General features: G+C 43.6%; 1 protein-coding gene across 2 annotated transcripts in view; it reads right to left on the bottom strand.

Moving 5' to 3' along the window:
• Positions 1-22,651, bottom strand: part of RAB3B (RAB3B, member RAS oncogene family) — a 95,579-nt gene that overhangs the window by 47,681 nt on the left and 25,247 nt on the right. Inside the window, exons 1-2 of one of the 2 annotated variants that reach the window (XM_049617186.1) lie at positions 20,400-20,558; positions 11,364-11,591 (exon numbers count right to left, since the gene is read on the bottom strand). In XM_049617186.1, coding sequence (XP_049473143.1) covers positions 11,364-11,591 — 228 coding nt within the window. In that variant the 5' untranslated portion in view covers positions 20,400-20,558. Of the gene's footprint in view, positions 1-11,363; positions 11,592-20,399; positions 20,559-22,651 lie in introns of those variants that run through there. The other variant, XM_049617184.1, reaches the window with a different exon arrangement.

Raw genomic sequence — 22,651 nt, 5'->3', positions numbered from 1 at the left:
TGAGTTCAAGCCCCACATCAGGCTCTGTGCTGACAGCTCAGAGCCTGGAGCCTGCTTTGGATTCTGTGTCTCCCTCTCTCTCTGCCCCTCCTCTGCTCACATTCTGTCTCTCTCTCTCAAAAATAAATAAATAAATATTTTTAAAATGTTTAAAAATAACACTCCACTTCCTATATCCCTTTTCCTGCCATATTTTTCCCCAGAACACATCATCATAGCATATACCGTATATTTTGCTTGTTTACTGCCAGTCTTCCCCCTTAAATCTAGGGAAATGTGGGATAGGGGATTCTGTCTGTTACTTTTACTGCTGTATCTGTAGCACCTAGAGCTATGCTTGGTGTGTACAATGTAAATATTGTAAGGAGGGAATGGCTACACCACATGGCAATTGAGGCAGAGGCAGGAGCTGTGACTTACATATGGGAGAAGTCCAGTCACCTCACTGGAAAAACACTGTACAAAGTACACTACAAATCATGCCCTCCTCTAATGTCAATCCCCTTGCTTGGGATGTCTCCATCACAACCTTCCTTCTTTCCCCATCCTATAGTGGTCCCCTTGCTGCTTTCCTCCCAGAAGTCTTTCTTACCCACTCTTACTGAACTCTTTCCTTTAAACTTCCATTAAATTTATTCAGTACCACATATTTTAGTTTTTTATGGCTTTCTAAATTGTTCTATCCCCCCAGCTAAACTGTATGTGCCATCAGGCACAGCTCTGTCAAAGAGATCAGCCACAAACCACTGCAGACTCAGCTCAGGACTCAGAGAAAGAATTCAGATGGATGTTCATCAAATCCTAAAAGATGCGGAGTCCAGCTCAGATAACATCCAGCCTTTGGTGCCACAAATCAATCCCTGAGAGTACCAGAATTAATAATAACAAAAACTACCAACTAATGATCACTTACTACATGCTAAGCATTATCTTATTTCATTCTCTCAACAACACTAAAATTATCCTTATTTCAAAAAGAAGAAAGAGAAACACAAGGAGGAAAGGGGACATGAACAAGGTAACAGTTGCAGAAATGGGTTTGGAGCATGGACCTGGCTCACTCTAAAGTCTCTGCTCCTAAGGACATGCTGCACTGCTTCCTGAACATGCAAATCGTTTCAGGGAATGTCAGAACATTGACCCTGAGTCAAAAACCGAGGTCAGCCTGGACCACAGACCTAGAAGAATGAGACAGACAGCTCTGCCTCTGAGGATGTTATTATCTGCTAGACCCGACTTTCATTACAATAAGGCCACCTCCTCAATGAACCCTTCCCTGATGCTGTCAAGCTGAGAGGGAGCACTCCCTCTCTAAACTCCCTTAAAACTTTCTGTACCTCTCAAGGCATCATTCATGTCTATAGCATCATTGATAATTTGTATGCGTGTTATATCCGTCTTACTGCACTGAGTGCCCCTTAGAGGTAGGAATGTTGTTTCACCTACCACAGCCAGGCATATAACAGGTCCCTAAAAGTGATCATGCTTTTGCAAATAAATGTCTTTCCTTTTGCTTGAAAAGATCTTCCCCAGCATTAACCTGAAAAACTCTGACTCATTTGCTAAGACCCAGCTCAAGTGTCCCCTCTTCGTGAAGCCTAAAATAACTTCCCCATGCAGAGGTAGCAGCTCCTTTCCCTTTCCTGGCACTTTCTTCACTCCTTTATTATATCATTCATATTGTATCATAGCTGTGTATTTGCCCTCTTATGACAGTGCCTGGCACGTAATAGGTACAGGTTTATTGAATGAATGAGTATGCAAATGGCTTGTAGGTATTTACTTTCCACCCACACCAGTTTGGGTAGAGGTAAAGGGGTGGTAGCCCTAAAGAACACACACCCCTGTAATAGCCAGTCAGGACTTCTGGTTAATTTATTTACAAGTTACAAAGGCAGATGAGGCCTGCAATTCTGGTTTGACTTCCCATAGTCTTTGTTGTGATTTAAAAAATCAGATTAAACGTCTCTAGCAGCTGGTTCCTACAGGCTTTGGGAGGTGAGTGTCAACATATCTCTGCAGCCACACCAGGAAACTTGCTGCCTATAAAAATCAATTCTGATTATCATAAGAGCTAAGCATGAGATGTTGTACTCAGAACTGTCTCCAGATTCCTGGAGCAACAGGGCCCTGTCAGAGCCCTAGTGTTCCTGTTCAGCCTCCAGCCTCTTCTATGCTGCCCATCAGTCTCTCTATGCTCAGGTGGACAGACTTCACCTTCCTGAAGTGTAGGAAGAGCACTGAAATGTGTTAGGAAACCTTGCTGCAGCCCCTTAGTAAAGTCTGTATCTCTCTGGACCTTAGCCTCATGTCTAAAATGAAAGACTAAGATGTGATAAGCTCTGAGCTCACAGGCTTATTGGGACCTAACAATGTGACAAGCATTCTCAGTGGGCAGTGTAAGCCTAAAACATAAAAAGTGCCTGTTTCAGGCAGCTAGCAGCAGGGACTAACATCAGAGGAGAGAGAACTTAAGTTAGAGTCTCGAAGGATAGGGAGCATTTATATTAGATCTTTTCCGTGGGTTGTTTTGTTTTGTTTTTGCCTCTATCACTTTTATTTATTTATTTGTTTGTTTGTTTGTTTTTGGTGTGGGGGGTTTAGGTTTTGGGGTTTGTTTAGTTTTTGTTTACATTCCAGTTAATTTACAGTATAATATTAGCTTCAGGTGTATAATAGATCTTTTCCATGTTATTAATAGATGCTGTGGTAGTCAGAGCAATAGCATCCCAAAAGATACTCACATCTTAATTCCAAGAACGTGTGAATATGTTACCTGGCATGGCAAAAAGGGCTTCATAAATGGGATTAAATTAAGGTTTTGAGGTGGGAGATTATCCTGATTATTCATGTGAGCCCAAGATCATGAAAGAGTCCTTATAAGAGAAAAACAGGAAGGTCAGAGAGAGAGAGAGAGAGAGAGAGAGAGAGAGAGGGAGAGAGAGATTGAAAGATATTGCATTGCTGGCTTTGAAAATGGAGGAAGGGACTCCAAGCAAAGGAATGCAAGTGGCCTCCAGAAGGTGAAAACTGCAAATTAATGGATTCTCCGCTAGAGCTTCCAGAAGGAATGCCCACCTGCAAACACTTCAATTTTTTTTAAGTTTACTTACTTATTTTGAGAGAGAGAGAGGCAGGGAGAGGCAGAGAGAGAGAGAGGGAAAGAGAGAGAATCCAAGCAGCCTCCACATTGTCAGCACAGAGCCCAATGCAAGGCTCAAACACATGAACCATAAGATCATGACCTGAGTGGAAATCAAGAGTCACTCAACCAACTGAGCCACCCAGGCACCTCCAACACTTCAATTTTTAACCCAGTGACACCAATTTTGAACTTCTGATCTCTAGAACTATAAGATAATAAATTGTGTTGTTTTAAACCACTAGATTTATGGTAATTTATGGTAATTGCTGCCCAATCTCATATAATCCATTATTATATATTCTTAAATTCTTAGAAAAAGTCAATCTCTCCTGATGTCCTAGTTTGTTTCCCTTAACCAGAACAAGAGAACTATGCTACTCATTTCACTTTTGGAGCTCACAGGTAAATCCAATCGCACTAGTTTCTGGAGAGCACAGGATGTGTCTCTTCATATTAATTTCTCTATCACCAGTGTAAGCCACAGTAAATATTTGTTTAAAAACTACTTGGGGCGCCTGGGTGACTCAGTCGGTTAAGCGGGGGACTTCAGCTCAGGTCATGATCTCGCGGTCGGTGAGTTCGAGCCCCGCGTCGGGCTCTGTGCTGACAGCTCAGAGCCTGGAGCCTGTTTCAGATTCTGTGTCTCCCTCTCTCTGACCCTCCCCCATTCATGCTCTCTCTCTCTCTGTCTCAAAAATAAATAAACGTTAAAAAAATTTTTTTTTAAATAAAAAAAAAAAACTACTTAAGGGGCACTGGGTGGCTCAGTTGGTTAAGTGTCCGACTTCAGATCAGGTCGTGATCTCACGGTTCATGAGTTGGAGCCCCGCATCAGGCTCTGTGCTGACAGCTCAGAGCCTGGAGCCTGCTTCGGATTCTGTGTCTCCTTCTCTCTCTGTTCCTTACCTGCTCACACTCTGTCTCTCTGTCTCTCAAAAATAACTAAAGATTAAAAAAAATTTTTTTTTTAAAGACTACTTAAGATCCACAATCCTTCTTAGTCTAGGCTTCTGGTATGATTATATTTCCCCATATTCCTAAACCCCATTCCATTTATTGTTATCTTACTGGTTCCAAGATATAAGTTTTTTGCATTCCCAGATTTAATATTCACTACTTTTAATATTTACAAGTGACTCCAAAATCATGTGGTAACCTGCTATCTTACTGGTTCCAAGATATAAGTTTTTTGCATTCTCAGATTTAATATTCACTACTTTTAATATTTAAAAGTGACTCTAAAATCATGTGGAAACCTAAATTTCATTGAGGTGGCTGTGTGGGAATAAGGTAGTTGGCTAGTGAGTAAACCTAGCTGACTCCCAAAAGCCCTGTCTCACCTGGTCTTACTTTTTCAGCTCCTGGTTACATAGGAAGTGAATCATGTAACTGTGAAATTCAGGATTCCCAGGAAATCTGTTAAGACTCCTCCTATTTTTCCTGGCTTTCATTATTGTACTCAACCTCCTTTTGGAGTGAATGCTTACTTCCATCTATCTCTTTAATACAAAAAGAGCTGTTGGAGGAGGCACCCTCCTTTCCTCCATGAGAAAGACTGAACATGGACATAGAGGCATCTACTATCGTCCTGAGTGGGATGCTTTAGGTCTGAAGCATTAGTAAGTCTGGGCCACATGGACTTTGACCTTGGGTGTACACTGCATGAGCAGATTGCAGCTAGCTCCCCATGTTGGCCTGTGATTGGGTTTCTACATCTATCCGACTCCAGAGCGAAGTATTAGCAAGCTCCACTTCCCTGAGGACTTGGGCCATGTGCTTCATCCTAGCTTTTACCAGTAGTAAGGCTGTCACATTACTCCCCATCTCTCTGACTCCTGCATCTATCTCTCACTTGGTTCCAAACTTAAATGGGGAGGAAAATGAATATCATTTCTTGATCACCCGGGAACCTTAATAAATACTACTGTTTGTTGAGTGTTTCCCCCATGCCAGGCAATATGTTGGTGCTTTATACACTTTACTACTACCACAACAAAGAAATAGAATAATGGAAGTACACACAAGGGCCTTAGTAACTGAGGGCTTCAGAGGAATGAGTTGCGGAGAAAGATGATAGGAAACAGTGATACCACAAGAGGCCCAGGAGTAAGGATAGTGGCCTATAAATCCTTCACAAGACATAGTTCTTAAAACAGCCAACAGGGGCGCCTGGGTGGCTCGGTCGGTTAAGCGTCTGACTTCGGCTCAGGTCATGATCTCGCGGTCTGTGAGTTTGAGCCCCGCGTCGGGCTCTGTGCTGACAGCTCAGAGCCTGGGGCCTGTTTCAGATTCTGTGTCTCCCTCTCTCTGACCCTCCCCCGTTCATGCTCTGTCTCTCTCTGTCTCAAAAATCAATAAACGTTAAAAGAAAAAAAAATTTTAAAACAGCCAACAGAAGAATGTTGGACAGGCCAGCCAGTATATTCCCCAATCTTTATACAAGTAATCCCAAACACATGAGGTACTCCTATCTTTAAACCTTTCTGGACATTCAGGTCACCCAAAGCCTCACTGGTGGATGTAAGCAGGAGATACTATCTTTCCACAATGGAGACCCCTGCCACCATGTCCCCTAACAGAGACAGTTCTGAAGTGAACTGGTATGGTGAAGGTCATCAACTAAGCTAGCCTTTTAAATTGTGAATAGAGGGGCGCCTGGGTGGCTCAGTCAGTTAGGCATCCAACTTTGGCTCGGGCCCATGATCTCTGAGTTCGTGAGTTCAGGCCCCATGTTGGGCTCTGTACTCATAGCTCAGAGCCTGCTTCAGATTCTGTGTCTCCCTCTCTCTCTGCTCCCACCCCCCGCCCCATGCCACTCGCAGTCTGTCTCTCTCAAAAATAAAAATAAAACATTAAAGAAATTTAAATTGTGAATAGAATTTGACCCTGAACTCCAGCTGCAAGCCCAGGGATGAGATTAAAGTCACAGTTCAGCGATTCCAGAGTTCGGAGTCCCAGTGCCTGGGTTTGAAACAAGTCTATTCTTTTCCTTCAGGGTCCTTACCACAGATAAAATTATGTATTTTTTATTCATGTACTTAGTATTTATCTCCCCTCCTAGAGGGTAAACTCCATGTAAGTAGGAAGGGTGTTTCCCCATAGCTAGTACAATGCCTGGCATAGAGTGAGCACCAGGTGAATATCTACTGAATGAATTAAAGAATGAAGTTTACAGTTTGGCTCTACACAAGTAACTTCACATCTCTGACTTAAACACCAATTCTTTTAAGGAGATCAATACTTCCCTGGGTCAGAGGGCAGGTGGGAAAGATACAAAGAATGATTGAAAGCATATACAAGAAGAATTCACATAGCAGACAATATCCATAATCCTTTGATCTCCTCAAAGCTTCATAGTTCTCTTTAGGCTCTCCTTTGCATTTCCTCACTTGATCTTCACAACAACTCATGAGGCATGAAGAACAAGGATTATTTTCTCCGTTTGATAGTTAGGGAAGGCCCATGGAGGAGAAGGGTCACTCCAGCTCACATGACTGGAGGGCAGAGCCAGGACTGGAACCCAGGACTCCAGAGTCCTAGGTCAGCTCAGTCCTCCCCCACACACCCAGATTCTTCCCTTGACCAGCACCAGACCCAACAGTCCCTGCAATGGGCTCAAAATGGAAGTAGTGGAAGGCCCTCTCCTGCTCATCTCTTCCCACAGGCCTCCAGTGGTTGCTTGGCAACCAGCACCAAGCAGTAAATGGTCTCTAGTCAGGTCTGTTGCTGTGGAGTTACCTAATATCCCTCCCTTCACACCTGTGCATGCTCTCACTCTCTATTAATGAGACTTCTCCCCTACCCCCACCTCTCCAGTAAGATTCTCATCTCTGATCCACAATAATTAACCTCTCATGAAACAGAGGGGGCTCTTAGGGACCTATGTATTCAGGGACCCCAGGGAATAAAGCACTACCAATACCTTCATCATCCAACATCCTCCAGAGATGATAGAAACTCTTTTTGCGAATGGTCCTGCTCAGCAATGCTCATAACCTCCTCTTCCTCCCTCTCCACCTTCCACCCTGACAATGGCTTTCTGAAATCCCCTGAGAGATCAAATTGACCAGAGAAATTTAACTGAACATTTCAGACAGTGCTAGTGCTGTTCCAGCACTCCTGGAACCATGGGTGGAAAACTTGGCAAGGAACCCAGTCACACTTTGCATTTAGATCAGGAACAGAGAGAAAAAGGAACCTAACATTTATTGTGTTCTTAATATGTGCTAGGCACAATACTATGTTGTCACATGTAGCACCCCCATCAACAAACCTGTGAGCCTTTTACAGTTGAGGATATTATCTATTCATAGAAATAGAGTGACTTACCAAAGCTCACATAATTTAAAAAAAAATTACAGAACTTTTGTTTACAGAAGTAAATATACGTAAGTAGATATATATAAGCAGATATGTGTTCCTCCTTCTTCCTAAACAATTAATTGATCATCAAATTCTGTAAATTCTAGTCCTAAATCTCTCTCCTCATTTCCATCCCTTTGGTCACTTTGTCGCCGTCATGATATTATGTTCCAAATGTCTGCATTCTCCTAAAATTCATAGGTTGGAGTCCTAACCCCCCAGTGTGGCTATATTTGGAGATGAGGATTCTAAGTTAGTGATTAAGGTTAATTGAGACCATAAGCGGGGCGGGGGGGGGGGGGGGGTGGCTGATTTGATAGGATTAGTGTCCTTATAAGAAGAGACACCAGAGAGCTCCCTCACTCTCCATATATAAGCACCAAGGAAAGGCCATGTGGGCATGCAGCTAGAAGGCAGCTATCTGCAACACAAGAGAAGAGTTCTTGTCAAGCATCAACCTTGCTAGCACCTTGGTCTTGAACTTCCAGCCTCTAGAACTAGAAGAAAATAAATTTCTATTGTTTAAGCCGTCCAGTCTGTGGTATTTTGTTACAGTAGCCCAAGCAGACTAATACACTTAATTCAGGCCCTTATAACTTACCTGAACCACTGGTTTCTTTGCCTTATTTCCATCCTTTCTCCAAACTGAAAGAAGGGATTTTTCCAGAATGCAAATCTGACCTTATTAAAACCCTTCTATGGCTCCCCACAGTCTGGTAATGGTCTCCAAATTTATACCCTTTAAGTAAGGCCATGTGAACAATGTGAGCACATACCCACAATATTTGTATATTTATTTAGATTACACATACATATAGATCTATATCTGTACACAAAAGATGTTAAAACTCATAAAAATGACAAATATTTAAATCTTTACATTTTAATGTATTTATGAACAGTACAGAAAACTTTTTCTCTGCTATAGAAAAGCATATATGCACACACGCACAAAATCTCTTTGCTAATTTTTTTTTTTTTTTTTAGCAAAAGCAATGTGATTGACTATGTCAGATCTAATTAGATCATCATTGATTTTACCTCAAAACATGGCTGACAATGAACTTATGCTGGGAGTCTGAGAAACATCAGTTCAGCCATTTGCCATGCTCACTTGGGCTCACTATAATTAGTATAGTCTTCAGGCAGAGGTTTCTTTGCAGGACTCTTTTAAAGCCACATATCCATTGTGAGGGTTTATTTAGTTAAAATTAGGCAGTATAATCAATAAATCCACTTAACCAGGGACAGAGAAACTGCAAAAGTTCACAATGTACTGAACATAAATGAAGGACTGAGGGAGCCACCACTGCCAAATCCCTTAGAAGGGCAGACTGTCTTCTCCTACCTGAAGATTTTTTGAGTGTAGGATATATGACCATGTGATGTGGAGATCAAATGAAGACATCTGTGTCAATCCATATAGGAAATATGAGTAAACCTTTATCTTATGTTTATAGATTTAAAAAAAAAAAAACTCCAATAGTTTCTTCAGGTATCTAAAGAATCATCAGGTATGTAAACTCTGGCCCATGATAAGAAACTTCCGTTTGCTGTGCAAGGTCTCCCTTACCTTGAAGCCACTGCCTAACAGCCTCTCCAGCAAATTTCCCTCTTAGCACCCCTCCCTGCTCTTCACAGCCTTGTTCCAGTTCCCCTGTATTGCTCACCACCCCCCAATATCCTGTGCTTTCACTTCTCTGTGCATTGGCTGCCAAGAGGATGTCAGATTACACAAGTGGAAGCAGTTGGCACATAATAGGTACTTAATAAATGCTTATTGATTCTCACCATAAGACAGTTAAACCTAATGGTAGTTAAACCAAAGTGGTTCTTCAATTTTAGCCTGCCTCAAAACCACCTGGAAGGCTTGTTATAATAAACATTGTTAGGCCATAGCTCAAAGTTTCTCATTTAAGTAGGTCTGAGGAGGGGCCTGAGAATTTGCATTTCTACTAAATTCCCAGGTAATGCTGATGACCTGAAGACCACACTTCTAGAACCAATGAACTGAGTGGTCTTTTTAGCTTCTCATATTTCTAATAACTCACAATTCCTCAGTGATTTTAATAAAGACTAAATGAACAAAATAAACTTTTATCTCTATATAAATTAATACTTAACATTATCATAAATGGAAATAAGGGCTCTATAAGACCTAACATGCACAGTGTAGAGAAAAGAGCACAAAACTTGGAATCAGAAGGCCTCAATTGGAATCCCACTTTGCAACAGTGTGGTTGACTTAAGGCAAGTTAATTACTGAGTCTGACTTTTTTTCTTCTGTAAAATAGGAGTGAATTAAAATAATATCTGTCCCTTGGGGTTAATCAGAAGATGATAACATATGGAGATAATTTATAAAAATAAAAGTACTGTATATAGCCAATAAGATATGTGCACAATGTATCAGGTTGAATGGAGAGATCATAAACAACACATGCTTTGAATACTAAAAATCACTAATTTTCAAAATATCTAATCCTGGCAATAATTCATTATTGAAAAGCATATGATCTACATTTTGCTATATCATCTCAAAGATGTATATATTTTATTAGTACCACTGGTAAATACCAATAATAGTAGCTGTGGTGGTTTCTAAGATGGTCCCCAATGATCCTCACCTCCCAGGATTCATACCCTTATGTAATTTCCTCCTACACTGAATCAGTGACCAAAAGATACTCTAAGGCTAAGTAATAAAAGACATTGTCACTTCCTCTCTGCTTTCTTGGATCTTTCCCCCTGGGGGAAGCCAGATGCCATGCCATGAAGGCACTTACACAACTCCATGGAGAGAACCACATGGGAAAGAACTAAGGCCTCCTGCTAATAGCCAATACCTGATACATGAGTAAGCCACTTTGGAACGGGATCCTCTAGCCCCATTCAAGCCTTCAGATGATAACCCAAGCCAATATCTGACTGCAACCTCATAAGAGGCAACAAGACAGAAACCAAGCCACCCCCAAATGTTTCATCCACAGAAACTGTGTAATAATTAATTACTGTTATTTTAAGCCATCAAGTTTTGAAGTGATTTATTACACAGCAATAGATTATGGACACAGGAGCTAACATTTACAGTGCATTTACTGCATTCCACGAAGTATGCTAAGCACCAACAGCCCTATGATGTTGATGCTACACCCCCAAAGAGGAAAGGGTGGCCTAGAGAAGATAAATATTTAGTCAAGATTCCATAACTAATAAGTGGCAGAACTGGAAGTTGAATCCAAATTTCTAACCCCAAAGCCCAAATTCTTGGTCACTCATTTGTATAGGCAGGATAAAGCCTCTTAGAAAGTTAAGCAGCAGGGGCGCCTGGGTGGCGCAGTCGGTTAAGCGTCCGACTTCAGCCAGGTCACGATCTCGCGGTCCGTGAGTTCGAGTCCCGCGTCAGGCTCTGGGCTGATGGCTCGGAGCCTGGAGCCTGTTTCCGATTCTGTGTCTCCCTCTCTCTCTGCCCCTCCCCCGTTCATGCTCTGTCTCTCTCTGTCCCAAAAATAAAAAATGTTGAAAAAAAAAAAAATTAAAAAAAAAAAAAGAAAGTTAAGCAGCAGAAACAACTGAGGCCCCAGAAGCGAGCAAACTTCTATCAAAGCAGCAAGGGGCAGTCCAGGGGCCAGGCCTTCAACAGCACTGGTGCTAAGCAGCAGAAACAACTGAGGCCCCAGAAGCGAGCAAACTTCTATCAAAGCAGCGAGGGGCAGTCCAGGGGCCAGGCCTTCAACAGCACTGGTGCTTGATGCCATAAGACCCAGAAGTTCCAGACTGGCCTGCCTCCCAGCTCTTGTACTAGCAGACCAATTACCCCCCCAAGACAATCCTGCGCAAGATGCTCAGGACTCACCCAGATCTGCAGCTTCACTCGCTTCTCATGGCGGTAGACTGTCTTCACCTTGAAGTCGATGCCCACAGTGCTGACAAAGGCTGGGGTAAAGGTGTCATCGGCATAGCGGAAGAGGAAGGAGGTTTTGCCAACACTGCTGTTGCCAATGATGAGCAGTTTGAACATGTAGTCAAAATTCTGGTCAGAAGCATCTTTGACTCCAGCTTTACCATCAGTCACAGAAGCCATCTGTAGGAAAGACCTGTGGTCACTCAGGAGGAACACACCTCCAGTGTCACCAATCTTTAATGGTTACTCCACCATTCACATACACTCTCTCCACCCAAGCATCACTGAAGAAACACACACACCATAGAATCACCCCAGTACTACACCTGCTCCAAATGTTGTCTCAGGACTGGGGTGGAACCTGGTTCCTCCCATTCATTCTTTCAGCAAATATTTACTGAGCATGTTGCTCTGGGTCAAGCCTTGTGCTGGGTATGGGGAATACAAATATGAATCAGACATGGTGCTATAACCTCTGAGTGGCCACAGATTAGAGTAGAAAAGCATGTAAACACAGGGTAACAAGGCAGTAGATAAGTGATAGGACAGAGGGAAGGCTTGGCCCAGGAAGCCCACAAGAAACATCTAACATCTAACCCAACCTAGAGGCATGGTGGTCAGGAAGAGTCTCTTGTAGGAGGCAGCTCCTGAGCTGAGTTTTGAAAAGAAAAAGCCAAAACGGTAAACATATGAATATTCCAGGAAAGGCCCAGCATGGGGCTATCATTCCCCTGTTTCAAAAACTTTCAAAGGGGCGCCTGGGTGGCTCAGTCAGCTGAGCGTCCGACTTCGGCTCAGGTCATAATCTCACAGTTCGTGAGTTGGAGTCCCGTGTCAGGCTCTGTGCTGACAGCTCAGAGCCTGGAGCCTGCTTCCGATTCTGTGTCTCCCTCTCTCTCTGCCCCTCCCCTGCTCATGCTCTGTCTCTCCCTTTCTCTCAAAAATAAATAAACATTAAAAAAATTTTTTTAAACTTTCATGGCTCCCCACAACTCTAAAAATCAAGCCCAAAGAACCAACTTACCAAAAAATAAACTTGATCCTCTTCTAAGCTTTCTCTCTACCAACCAGTGCCACTTTTATACCAAATTATGCACTTTACTCTAAGCCATGTTATTTCTTGCTTTATCCCTTTAGACATGTATTCTTTCTGTTTACAAGACTCTTAATAAACTCCTATTCATCCTTATAGATCCAAATGAAATCTCACCTTCCGTTGTGCATGATAAAGGCACGCACTCCTGCTTCTATGCCTCCAGACCACACTAACAGCACTGGTGTCACTTAGAAACTGTGTACTATTCCAGCTCCTCCTTTAGACCAAGCATCTTGGACTTAATGTACTTCATTTCTGCATCTCTAGCTTCTAGCATAAGTACTCATACATAATCAGCACTCAGTAAATGTGTGCTGGATTAATAAAAGTCACTCATCACTCTGGGACTCAATCTCATCATCTGGAAAATGGAGAGGACAATTTCTGCCCTGCTTTTCCTACAGGGCTGTTATAGGACCCAAATGAGATAACACTAAGGAAGACCTTAATAAACTGATAAAGCCCTCACAGCTGTGAACATAAGTTATTATTATTCCAAATCCTTTAAAGCCCAGATCCTTTGTTTATTTATTTGTTCATTTGCTCACTCATCCATATACTCATCAGCAAGTATTTATTTATGTGTCAGGCCTTCCCTGAGACCCCAGCTCCCTCACACCTGCCACCATCCTCTCCTTTCCTAGAACACTTTGGATCTGAACCCCATAATCCAGCACTTGGTCCCATAGTCTTATTGGAATAAGTAAGTACCCTACTTCTCTACCTGCAGTCACTCCTTATGCTCAGCACTGGGTTCTTGGGCAGGCTGTATAAGTGGTCAAAGGAGGGTGGGAACACAGCCCTAACATGAGATAATGTCCAGGGTGTCACTCTCTTTGGGAATTCCTGTTTTTGTTCTTCAAAGGAAAAGAAAGAGAGTTTGGCTGGTGGGTTTAAGTCTATGGGCCTCTCAGGTGAGCTGTAAGGACAAGGAACTGACAAACGTAGAAGGTTTAAAGCTCTCTTGAAGAAAGGTCAAAGAAATATATGGGATTATTAGCAGTCCTCTAAAATTTTTTTTAATGTTTATTTATTTTTGCCAGACAGAGACAGAATGTGAGCAGGGTAGAGGCAGAGAGAGAGAGACAGACAGACAGACAAACAGAATCCGAAGCAGGCTCCAGGCTCCAAGCTGTCAGCACAGAGCCAGGTGTGGGGCTCGAATTCATGAATTCATGACCTGAGCCGAAATTGGATGCCTAACCGACTGAGCCACCCAGGTGCCCCTAATAGCAGCCCTTTAATAATACTTTCTTAAATATGCCACCACTAGCCTCTGGTGGCCTCTGTTCTTCCTTTCTCTTTTCTCCCAGCTCTCAAGCCCTTATCTGAGACCCTTGGCCCCACTCCCATAATCAATCTGCCCCAGAACAACACTCACTAGTGGGTGTGGAACGTGCCCAGGACACCTGGAGCATTTACACGGAAGAAGAAAGTGAGATTAGAGGGGAGGATGCCATTGCTTGCTTAAACTGTCTCATAGCCCTAACTTTTCAGCTTTTCATGGTACCAGATGGAGAGCCTGTTTCCAGAATTGGCAATTCAAAGGAATTATGCTTTTTTTCCTACCTAAAACAAGGGAAGCAACCACAACAACCTCACACCATCCTCCACTCTGCTGCCAGTCATTATTGTTTGTTTACAAGACAGAATTTTTGCTTTGAAAGTATAAATTCACTATAAAAAATTAGAAAAGAACATAAGAGGGGTGCCTGAGTGGTTCAGTTAAGCGTCTGTCTCTTGATTTCATTCAGCTCAGGTCATGATCTCATGATTTGTAAGTTCGAGCCCCAAGTCAGGCTCTGTACTTACAGCACAGAGCCTGCTTGGGATTCTCTCTCTTCCTCTCTCTCTGCTCCTTCCCAGCTCACGCTTGCACTCTCTCAAAATAAATAAATATATAAATAAAAGAAAAAAAGAAAAGAACACAAGAGTGTAAAACAGAAAGTTTTACATTGTAAGATACCCCATCTACTCAGAAACAGCCATCATTAACAGTTAAGTGTATTCTCTCCCTTATTTCCTTTTATTCTTTTCTTTCTTTCTTTTTTAGAGAGAGAGAGAGTGCACATGAGTGGGGGGGGGGAGAGGGGAAGAGGGAGGGAGAGAGGGAGGGAGAGAGAGAGAGAAAGAGAGGGAATCTTAAGCAGGCTCCACGTTCAGCACAGAGGCCTCGATCCTCTGTGGGCTAGATCCCACAACCCAGGGATCATTATCTGAGCCAAAATTAAAAGTCAGACACTCAACTGACTAAGCTACCCAGGTGCCCTTGCCTTTTTATCCTCCGTTACTTTCTTATGCAACAAAGTACCATCTGTTTTTAAATTATATCTTATTATTTGTTGATTTTAAAGGTAATACGGGCAGACAGCCTCTCCTTTGCTGTCCTGCCTGCCTCTCCCTTGCAGTGTATTCAATAAACTTCTATCTCCTTTAATAAACAAACAAACAAATAAATAAATGGTAATACATATGTTGAAAATAATTCAAACTTTTACTATTTGCAAGCATTATCTTATCACCATCTGTAGTTGGCATTATTTTAATTTTTACTTAAAAAATAAATAATATGTAAAGGTTTATAGTGCTTTCCACTCGACTTCCAGTCTCTGGTCCTCTCCTCAAAGGCAAACATGTTACCAATTTATGCACCCTTCAGAGATAGTTTTTGTATATATAAACATAGAAATCTATTTATACTTTTTATCTATATATAAATGACAGCATACCATATATCCTTGTTTGTAACTTCTATGTATATTTCACTTAACATTATATCATAAATATTTTTTCTGAGACTTCTATTTTTTCATTTTTTTTTTCAAAAACTAAGAGCCACAATAGTTTATTTACAATTGAGACCTTTAAAACTTTTCAGAAATATCATTTCAATTGACTACATTGTATTCCATCTTGTGGATGTGTCATATGACCAGTTCTTTAATATTGTACCTTTACTTTTCTATTCTTAATTATTATAAATTAAATCAAGTGGTCATGTATTTACATAAATATGTGTTCAGTTTTCTATTACTTCCTTAAGAAAGATCCCTAAAAATGGGACTGCTGGTCAAAGAGTAACTTTACTGAAACACAAATTTGATCCTTACCTCAATTGCAAGTCCTCTACCTTATTTTATTCTCTAAACCTGGGAGATAAAATTGGAAGAAGAGAGATTATAATTCCTATTTAATCAAGAAAGAAACTGAGAACCAGAAATTGAGGATTTGCCCAGGCGTTACAATTAACAGTTGAGACTAGACCTAGTACTGTGCATTATTATAGGGAGTTCAAAATCCCTGCTCTATTTATTGTTCAGCTGAATTTTTGGGTGAGTCGTACTGCCTCTCTAAGCCACAACATTTTTACTTTACAATAGAGAAAATACTCTCTCTTCACAGAGTTGTGGTACATATAGAATGAGCAGTTGTCATATGTAATTAATCTAGCATAGTTTCTTGGCCTATGAGAGGTACTCAATAAACATTATTTCACTGGCCCCTTTAATTCACTTCCATAGTCAGATCTTTAGTCCCTAATCTGTGCCCTCTCCCTAATCTGGGCTACATTATTGGAGTTTGTTTTACAATTAGCCATCTGCTTTTTCTTCTGGATTCATCTGAGTTTTATCTATCCTTACATCCTGGCAACACTGGACCTAAAGCAAATCTTTAGGGTATGCTACCCCTTAATTATTATTATTATTATTATTATTATTATTATTTAATGTTTATTTTTGAGAGAGAGAGAGAGAGAGAGAGAGAGAACGAAAGGGGGAGGGGCAGAGAGAGAGGAAGACACAGATTCTGAAGCAGGCTCCAGGCTCTGAGCCGGCAGCATAGAGCCCAATATGGGGCTTGAACTCACCAACCATGAGATCAGAACCTGAGCCAAAGCCAAATGCTTAACTGACTGAGCCACCCAGGCACCCTATGTTACTCCTTTCGATAAACATTTACTGAGCATTTGCCATGTGCCAGACTATTAATGTAAAAGTCATATTATTGGTCTTCGTTTTTTCTGAGGCAGCTGTTTACACACTTAGATTTTTGGAATAAGAAGAGATTTGGGTGTGGCAGCTTTACCATAACAAAAACCCTGACTCCTGGCCCCAACTTTCCCATAACTCAATGTATGAACTTGGGCAAGTCACTTAAACTCTGAGCCTCATTATCCTCATCTATGATATGAAAATATTACCTACCTCAGAAAGCTGCTGTGAATTTTAAATAAGAGAATGCATATAAATGTGCATCATACACTGTGTTGAGAAAAACACATGGGGCCTCCTGGAGAATCAGCGGGAAAAGTGCCTGCCTTTATGAGCTATGCCTGCCACAAGGAGTGAGACAAGACTAAAAACTAGTTTCAATTCCTGATATGATCCACTTCCCTTCATTGCACAGGTAAAAAGAATAAAAAATAAAAATAATAAAAATAAAATGAGGCTCTATAAAGAGAAGTGATTTGTCCAAGGTCACACAGCAATTCAGTTGGAGTATCATGACTAAACCTTCTGTTATTTAATGACTCCCAGATTAGATGAGGCTTAGGGAAATTAAAAACTTCAGTAACTTTAGCGTGAGTAAAGAAGCATCTCCAGCGCCCTGCAGCTCTTTCCTAGCGCTTGCCATACTGTACTATCAACATCTGTTTATGTGCACACAGCACAGCATTCCCAGTAGGTGGTGTAAGAATAGGGAGAGGCAGAGGGCAGAGAGGTTCAGTTGCAAGGCACATTCAGATGGAAGCCCCGAAGGAGATCTTTTCAGGAAGGTGGCAGGGGCTACTTAGACAGTTGGAAGGGAGGCAAAAAGCATCCCAGCAGGCAACCGCCTGAGGCAGATATGAGCAGACAGGTCACTCACTGCACAGCAGCGAGTGCAGAACGCATTTGTGAGATAAGCATCAATCAGATCTTCCTGTCTTTTGTGACAGTCACATAAATGATAGAGCTGGGTAGCTCACTGTCTCCATGACAAGCAATAAAGATGAAGGTCCAGGGACCATCTGGGAAGGCATCTCTAGTCCCAAGCTGGGGGAAAGAAGGAAATGGCCCCTGCAAGGATTGGTATGAAAAACAAGGCTTTCAGTCTGATAGGCAGCAAAAATAAGCACCCACGGAAGAAGCCAACTTCAGCTAGGAAAGAGGGGAGAGAGAGGAGGAGAAAGCCCTAAAATCCAGCAAGAGATCAATTCATTACATGTAATGAACAAGTGATCGGATGAACTTCTCTTTTGGTGGAAAGAGCACAAGATTGTGTCCGAGACACCTGGGTTGAGCTCTGGCTCTCTCAGCACTTGTAAAACCTTAGGCAGATCAATTTTCTCACCTATAAAATGAGTTAATAAAAGACTTCCTGGCAAATTGTTATAAGAATTAAAACTACTATATGGGAGAGTGCTTTATAAACCCCTTAAAAAATTTTTTTTTGTCTGCTTCATATTTTCTTCTACCAAGTCATCTTAGGTAGTGGAAATAGCTTGGGGTTCCAAACCAAACAAACTAGATTCTGTTTCCAGGTCTGTCATTTATTAGCTCTGAGACCCTGGCAAGAAATTTTATGTAACTAGGACACAGTTTCCTCATTTGTAAAACAAGCATCATTGGGAAAATTATAGTCAATGTTGGTAAAGCATCTAGGTAATATGTGACACATAGCTGGTGCTCAATAAATGTGACTCCATCTTCTCATTGGGAACATTTAGTGAGAATAGAAAGGGAGTTGGGCAAATGTGGACTTCATCCTATTATATCCAGCCTCCTCCCTAAAGCCAAACTCTACTAACTTTTCTAATTCAACCTTTCTTTAGACCATTCCCCAATGCAGCACCACCAGCCCAGCTTAGGCCACCTATTCACTGTTTCTCCAGGTCTCTCAGAGCCACAAAAACAGTATCATAATAGCTACCATGTATTGAGCACCTACTAAATGCCAGGCACTCTGTTAAGTGCTTTCAATGCATTCTATCTTGCACAGAATATAGGCACACCTGCATAATATTAGTGGCCTCTCTCTTTTGTACAGTGCTTTATAGCTTATGAAGCTCTTTTCACCCATGTTATATTCGCTTCTCACAATTCTTGCCCGGGGTGGGGGGTGGTAGTGGTAAGTGAATTGAGGCACGAGCACCAGCACAGGTCAATTGTTCACTGAATCCATATTCACTGAACACCTACTGTGTACCACACCTGTACTGTACTCTGGAGGGAGGGAGAGGAACCATAAGGAGTTCTGAGTTTAGGGAGGGAAATCCTTCAAAACATCCTCTATAGGTTGCTGGTATCTCTCTTCACATCATATTCCTTAAGAAACCAGAGATTCATTTAGTGGACTGGAGATGTTAGAGTTTGGGCTTTTCCCACAGTGTTTCCTCTGACAGAAACACATTGTTCTCCACTGCTAGCTAAATTCTTCATTACCAGAAAGGCTTCCCTTACCCATCATCTTCTAGCAAAATGTCTCCTCTGGCAAACACAGGGCCAGGACTTCCCCACTACCATAGCCAGGGCTTTTCATGGCATTCCATGATTTTTCTCCCTTTATAGGCACAGAACACGTGGGCATCCACCTGTACACACACACTCCTTTTACCCTCCCCCACGCCTTTCTATCTGGATTCCAGAAAGTTGGGATGGAGGCCCTGTCTTTCTCCCACCCCCCTCCACACTTGCATTAGCTTCCAGAGGCTGCCATCCTGCCATCCCTAAAGTCCCCTCCCACATTTGGACTCTGGAACAGAGGGAGCCAGCGGATGAATTTTTCTTTCCAAAATTATCTTCTTGTCTGTGATCTCAGATGTCGGTGTAACAAAGTTCAGTGACTGCGCCCCCTCCTCAGCCTTCTTGAGAAGCTGAGACACAGCTAGCACCTGGGTGCCGTGGACTCCACTATGGGCCACATCATCTTTTCACCCTCACACCACAACTCACACCTGGCTTCCTCTCCAGCCTGACCCAGCACACCCAGCACTGCCCTAACCTTCCCAAGGCTCTCAAACAGTTCCTCCACTCCCAGCCGCCAGACCCCTGCTCTATTCCAGTGCCTCTCCACCCGCCACCCCTAGCCAGAACTCAGGCGCCCACTGCCCATATCCAAGGCCACTGCCCTCTCCCTCCACCAGCTCCCCGCACCCTTCTTCTGCAGTCCGGGTAGATCCAGCCTTGCCTCCCACCTTCCCATTCTTCCAGGATTCCCGCCTCCGAGCCCCACCCCCCAGTCCCCACTCACGGTTATGCCCCGTGGCCGCACAAGGCTGGCCTCTGGCTCCGCATCCTTTTCGCTCCCAGCTCTCCACTCACATCCCCTCGTGCTCTTCCCCTCTCCCCGACCAGCACCCCCCCTTTGCCCAGCGCCCCTTCCCTTCATCCCCTCACTCCTCGCCAGCTCACAGCGACCCCTGCGGATCCCGTCCCCTGCCCTTAGCTCTCCACCTCCAGCCACCCCCTTGCCCTAGCTGTCCTCAATGCCCTCGCTTCAGCTCCCGCTTCATGCTCCTCGGCTGCCTGGCACCCTCTTCCCGCACTGCCCCTCAGTCCCTCCTTACATCTCCCCTCCCCCAACGCTCCGCGTTTCCCCCCAGAGAGCCCCTACTGCGCTCCAGTGGCCGCTTGTCCTTTCCCACCTCCTGCCGCCCCCTGCCCTCGGAGCTCCCCTCCCAGCCCTCACGGTCTGGTAGACTCCCCCACCACCCTCAGCGCCGCTCCCGAAGCTACGCGCCTCCCTCCCGGCCGTGGCGCCCCCTCCTCAGCGGCCTCCCCCAGCCCCTTCTCCTCGGTGTCCCCTCTGCTGCCCTGCACTCGTTAGCGCCCGCCCGGTGTCGCTAGCGCCCCTAGCCCGGGTCGGTCCCACATCCTCCCCGGGCGGGGCGCCCGGGCCGCGCCCCTTACCTGGGACTTCGGGTGTGGGACGAGTGGCTCGCTCCTGGCAGTGCAATGGGACTGGAGATCTAGCTGCACGCGGCGGAATGTGCAGGCGGGTTCCCAGAGCAGGGAGGCGCGGTGCGGTGCGGTGCGACGCGGGGAGGTGCGGGGCGGGTCTGGCGCCCACCGCAGCTACTTAGGGCTGAGGCTGTAGCTACAGCTCCGCTCCGCTACGGCAGCGTCCAGGCCCCACCCACGCCCCGCCCAGGGGCGTAGTCCGTGTTCGCTCCTCCCCGGGCCCCCGCAGCCTGCAGGTGCAGGAAATCAGTGGTATCTTGGGCCCCCCGGGCTTCTTCCCACGAGTTCGCGGATATCTGAGTGACTACAGTGATTTATCTTAACTGTCACGTCTCGTTCCATAGACTGAACTTACTGCTATGGTGGTTGAGAGCTTTGATAATAATATAGATGATGATTGGTACCCAGCTTTGCCATTTCCAAAGAACTCTCCTGTCATACTGCTTCATCCTCACAAAAGCCCAGGGAGAGAAGCAGAACCTGGACCGCTGACTACAGGAGGAAACTAAGTCAGAAACCTGGGCACTGTCCTCTTCCCTATGCACTCCTTCACACCCCACATCCCATCAGTCTGGTAATAAAACCCACTTAACATACCCTATCCCTGCCCTTCCTCTCCATCACCACTGCTCTCACCCTGGTTCAGGCTCATCACTTCTTGCCTAGGCTAATGTAACAGCCTCCTAATAGATGTCCCTGCCTCCACTCCAATTTATCCTCTATACCAGCACCATGAGTGATTGTTCCTCATGTCACCGTGTTACCATCAACCTAGTTAAAACAAAACAAAGTTTCAATGGCTCCCCATTAGAGTGAGAAAATGTTATTTCCTAGTCATTAGGAAGTCCCAATTCTGTCAGAGGAGGCAGGTATAGGAGGCAATTTGACCTCCCATCCTGACCTGCACTTCACTTTAAGTCTTCCCAAGGTCATAGGAGTCAGCTGCCAGCTTTGGTTTAGAATCATTGTCCTTTTCCACACTCTTCCTCCAACCCAAATCTTATAGGTCTGAATCAGATACCAAAACCATTTTCCCTCAAGTTCCATTATGACCCTATCTATAATTTGTCTCCCCAACATGGGAAACCACCCAATTGATAGCCTCTGGTTGTCTAACTTCTCTCTGACTCATCATTATACATTTCTGAATTTCTCCATCCTCCTCCCTTTCACTCACCTTCTCCCTGCCCACTTCCCTGGCAGACCTTTCCACTGTGCCCTCTAGAACCCTGTTCCTTTCTCAATAAACTCTCCTACATCCTCTGCTTCTTCAGTGAGTTTTCTTCTTTGCCTTTGTTGAAAATTGACCTTCTTCCAGGACTCTCCTTGTAGTCCTCTGCAGGAAGACTTCTCACTTTCCCACTCCCCACACACCAAAAGCTAAAAGTCAGCATTGCCACATTTACCCTTGTACAAAAATTCCTTCTCCTTTGCTCTTCAACCATACCACCTTCTACTCTTCATCATTGCAAATATCACTGACCCCCTTAGTTGCTCCTTATGCATTGAAAATCCCAACCGCCGATTTGTGGTTATCCCAATTAACCCCTGTCCTGCCTTCCTGACTTCAGTAGCCATATGATTTCTTGATCCTTCAGTCCTTGGTCTACTTCTCACATAACTTTTGTCACTGGCTCCCATGGCACACCCTGAACTTCTTACTAACCTGGAACTAGAGCTTCTGTGGTCTCAAAATCCAATATCCTATACTACCTGCTCCCTCATTTCCTGTCTCCCATAAGGCCCTAGTTTACTCACTTCAAAGTAGGTATCATAATTACTATTCATTCTTCACAGGAAAAATGAGTTAACATATAAAAACATTCTTTTAAAGTTGCGAAACAATATGAGAACAGATGGTGTTGTGTTTATGTAGCCTCAGGTCTTCTGATTACTTTCTCTTTCTGCTTCCCCTGGAAGGCCATGTAGTAAAGTGGAAGGAGCACAGGCGTGGGGCCAGCTAGATCTGGTTTTCAATCCTTGTTCCACCACTTGCTTGCTATGTGATCTTATGCAAATTACATAATTTTTCTGATATACACACCTCATCCTCGTTTGTATTAATAGCAATAATGAGAGGTACCTCTTAGGGTCATTGTGAAGACTAAATAAGAAAATGAGATTGCTACTGGAAAGCAATTGATAGATCGCCAGGCACATAGTAAGCACTCAATAAAGAGGAAACACTGTGGTTATTATAC

Source organism: Panthera uncia (assembly GCF_023721935.1).
Source record: "Panthera uncia isolate 11264 chromosome C1 unlocalized genomic scaffold, Puncia_PCG_1.0 HiC_scaffold_4, whole genome shotgun sequence".
In the NCBI taxonomy this organism is placed as follows: Eukaryota; Metazoa; Chordata; class Mammalia; order Carnivora; family Felidae; genus Panthera; species Panthera uncia.
The sequence above is the reverse complement of the archived record's forward strand: the minus strand, read 5'-3'. Positions and strand labels throughout refer to the sequence as shown.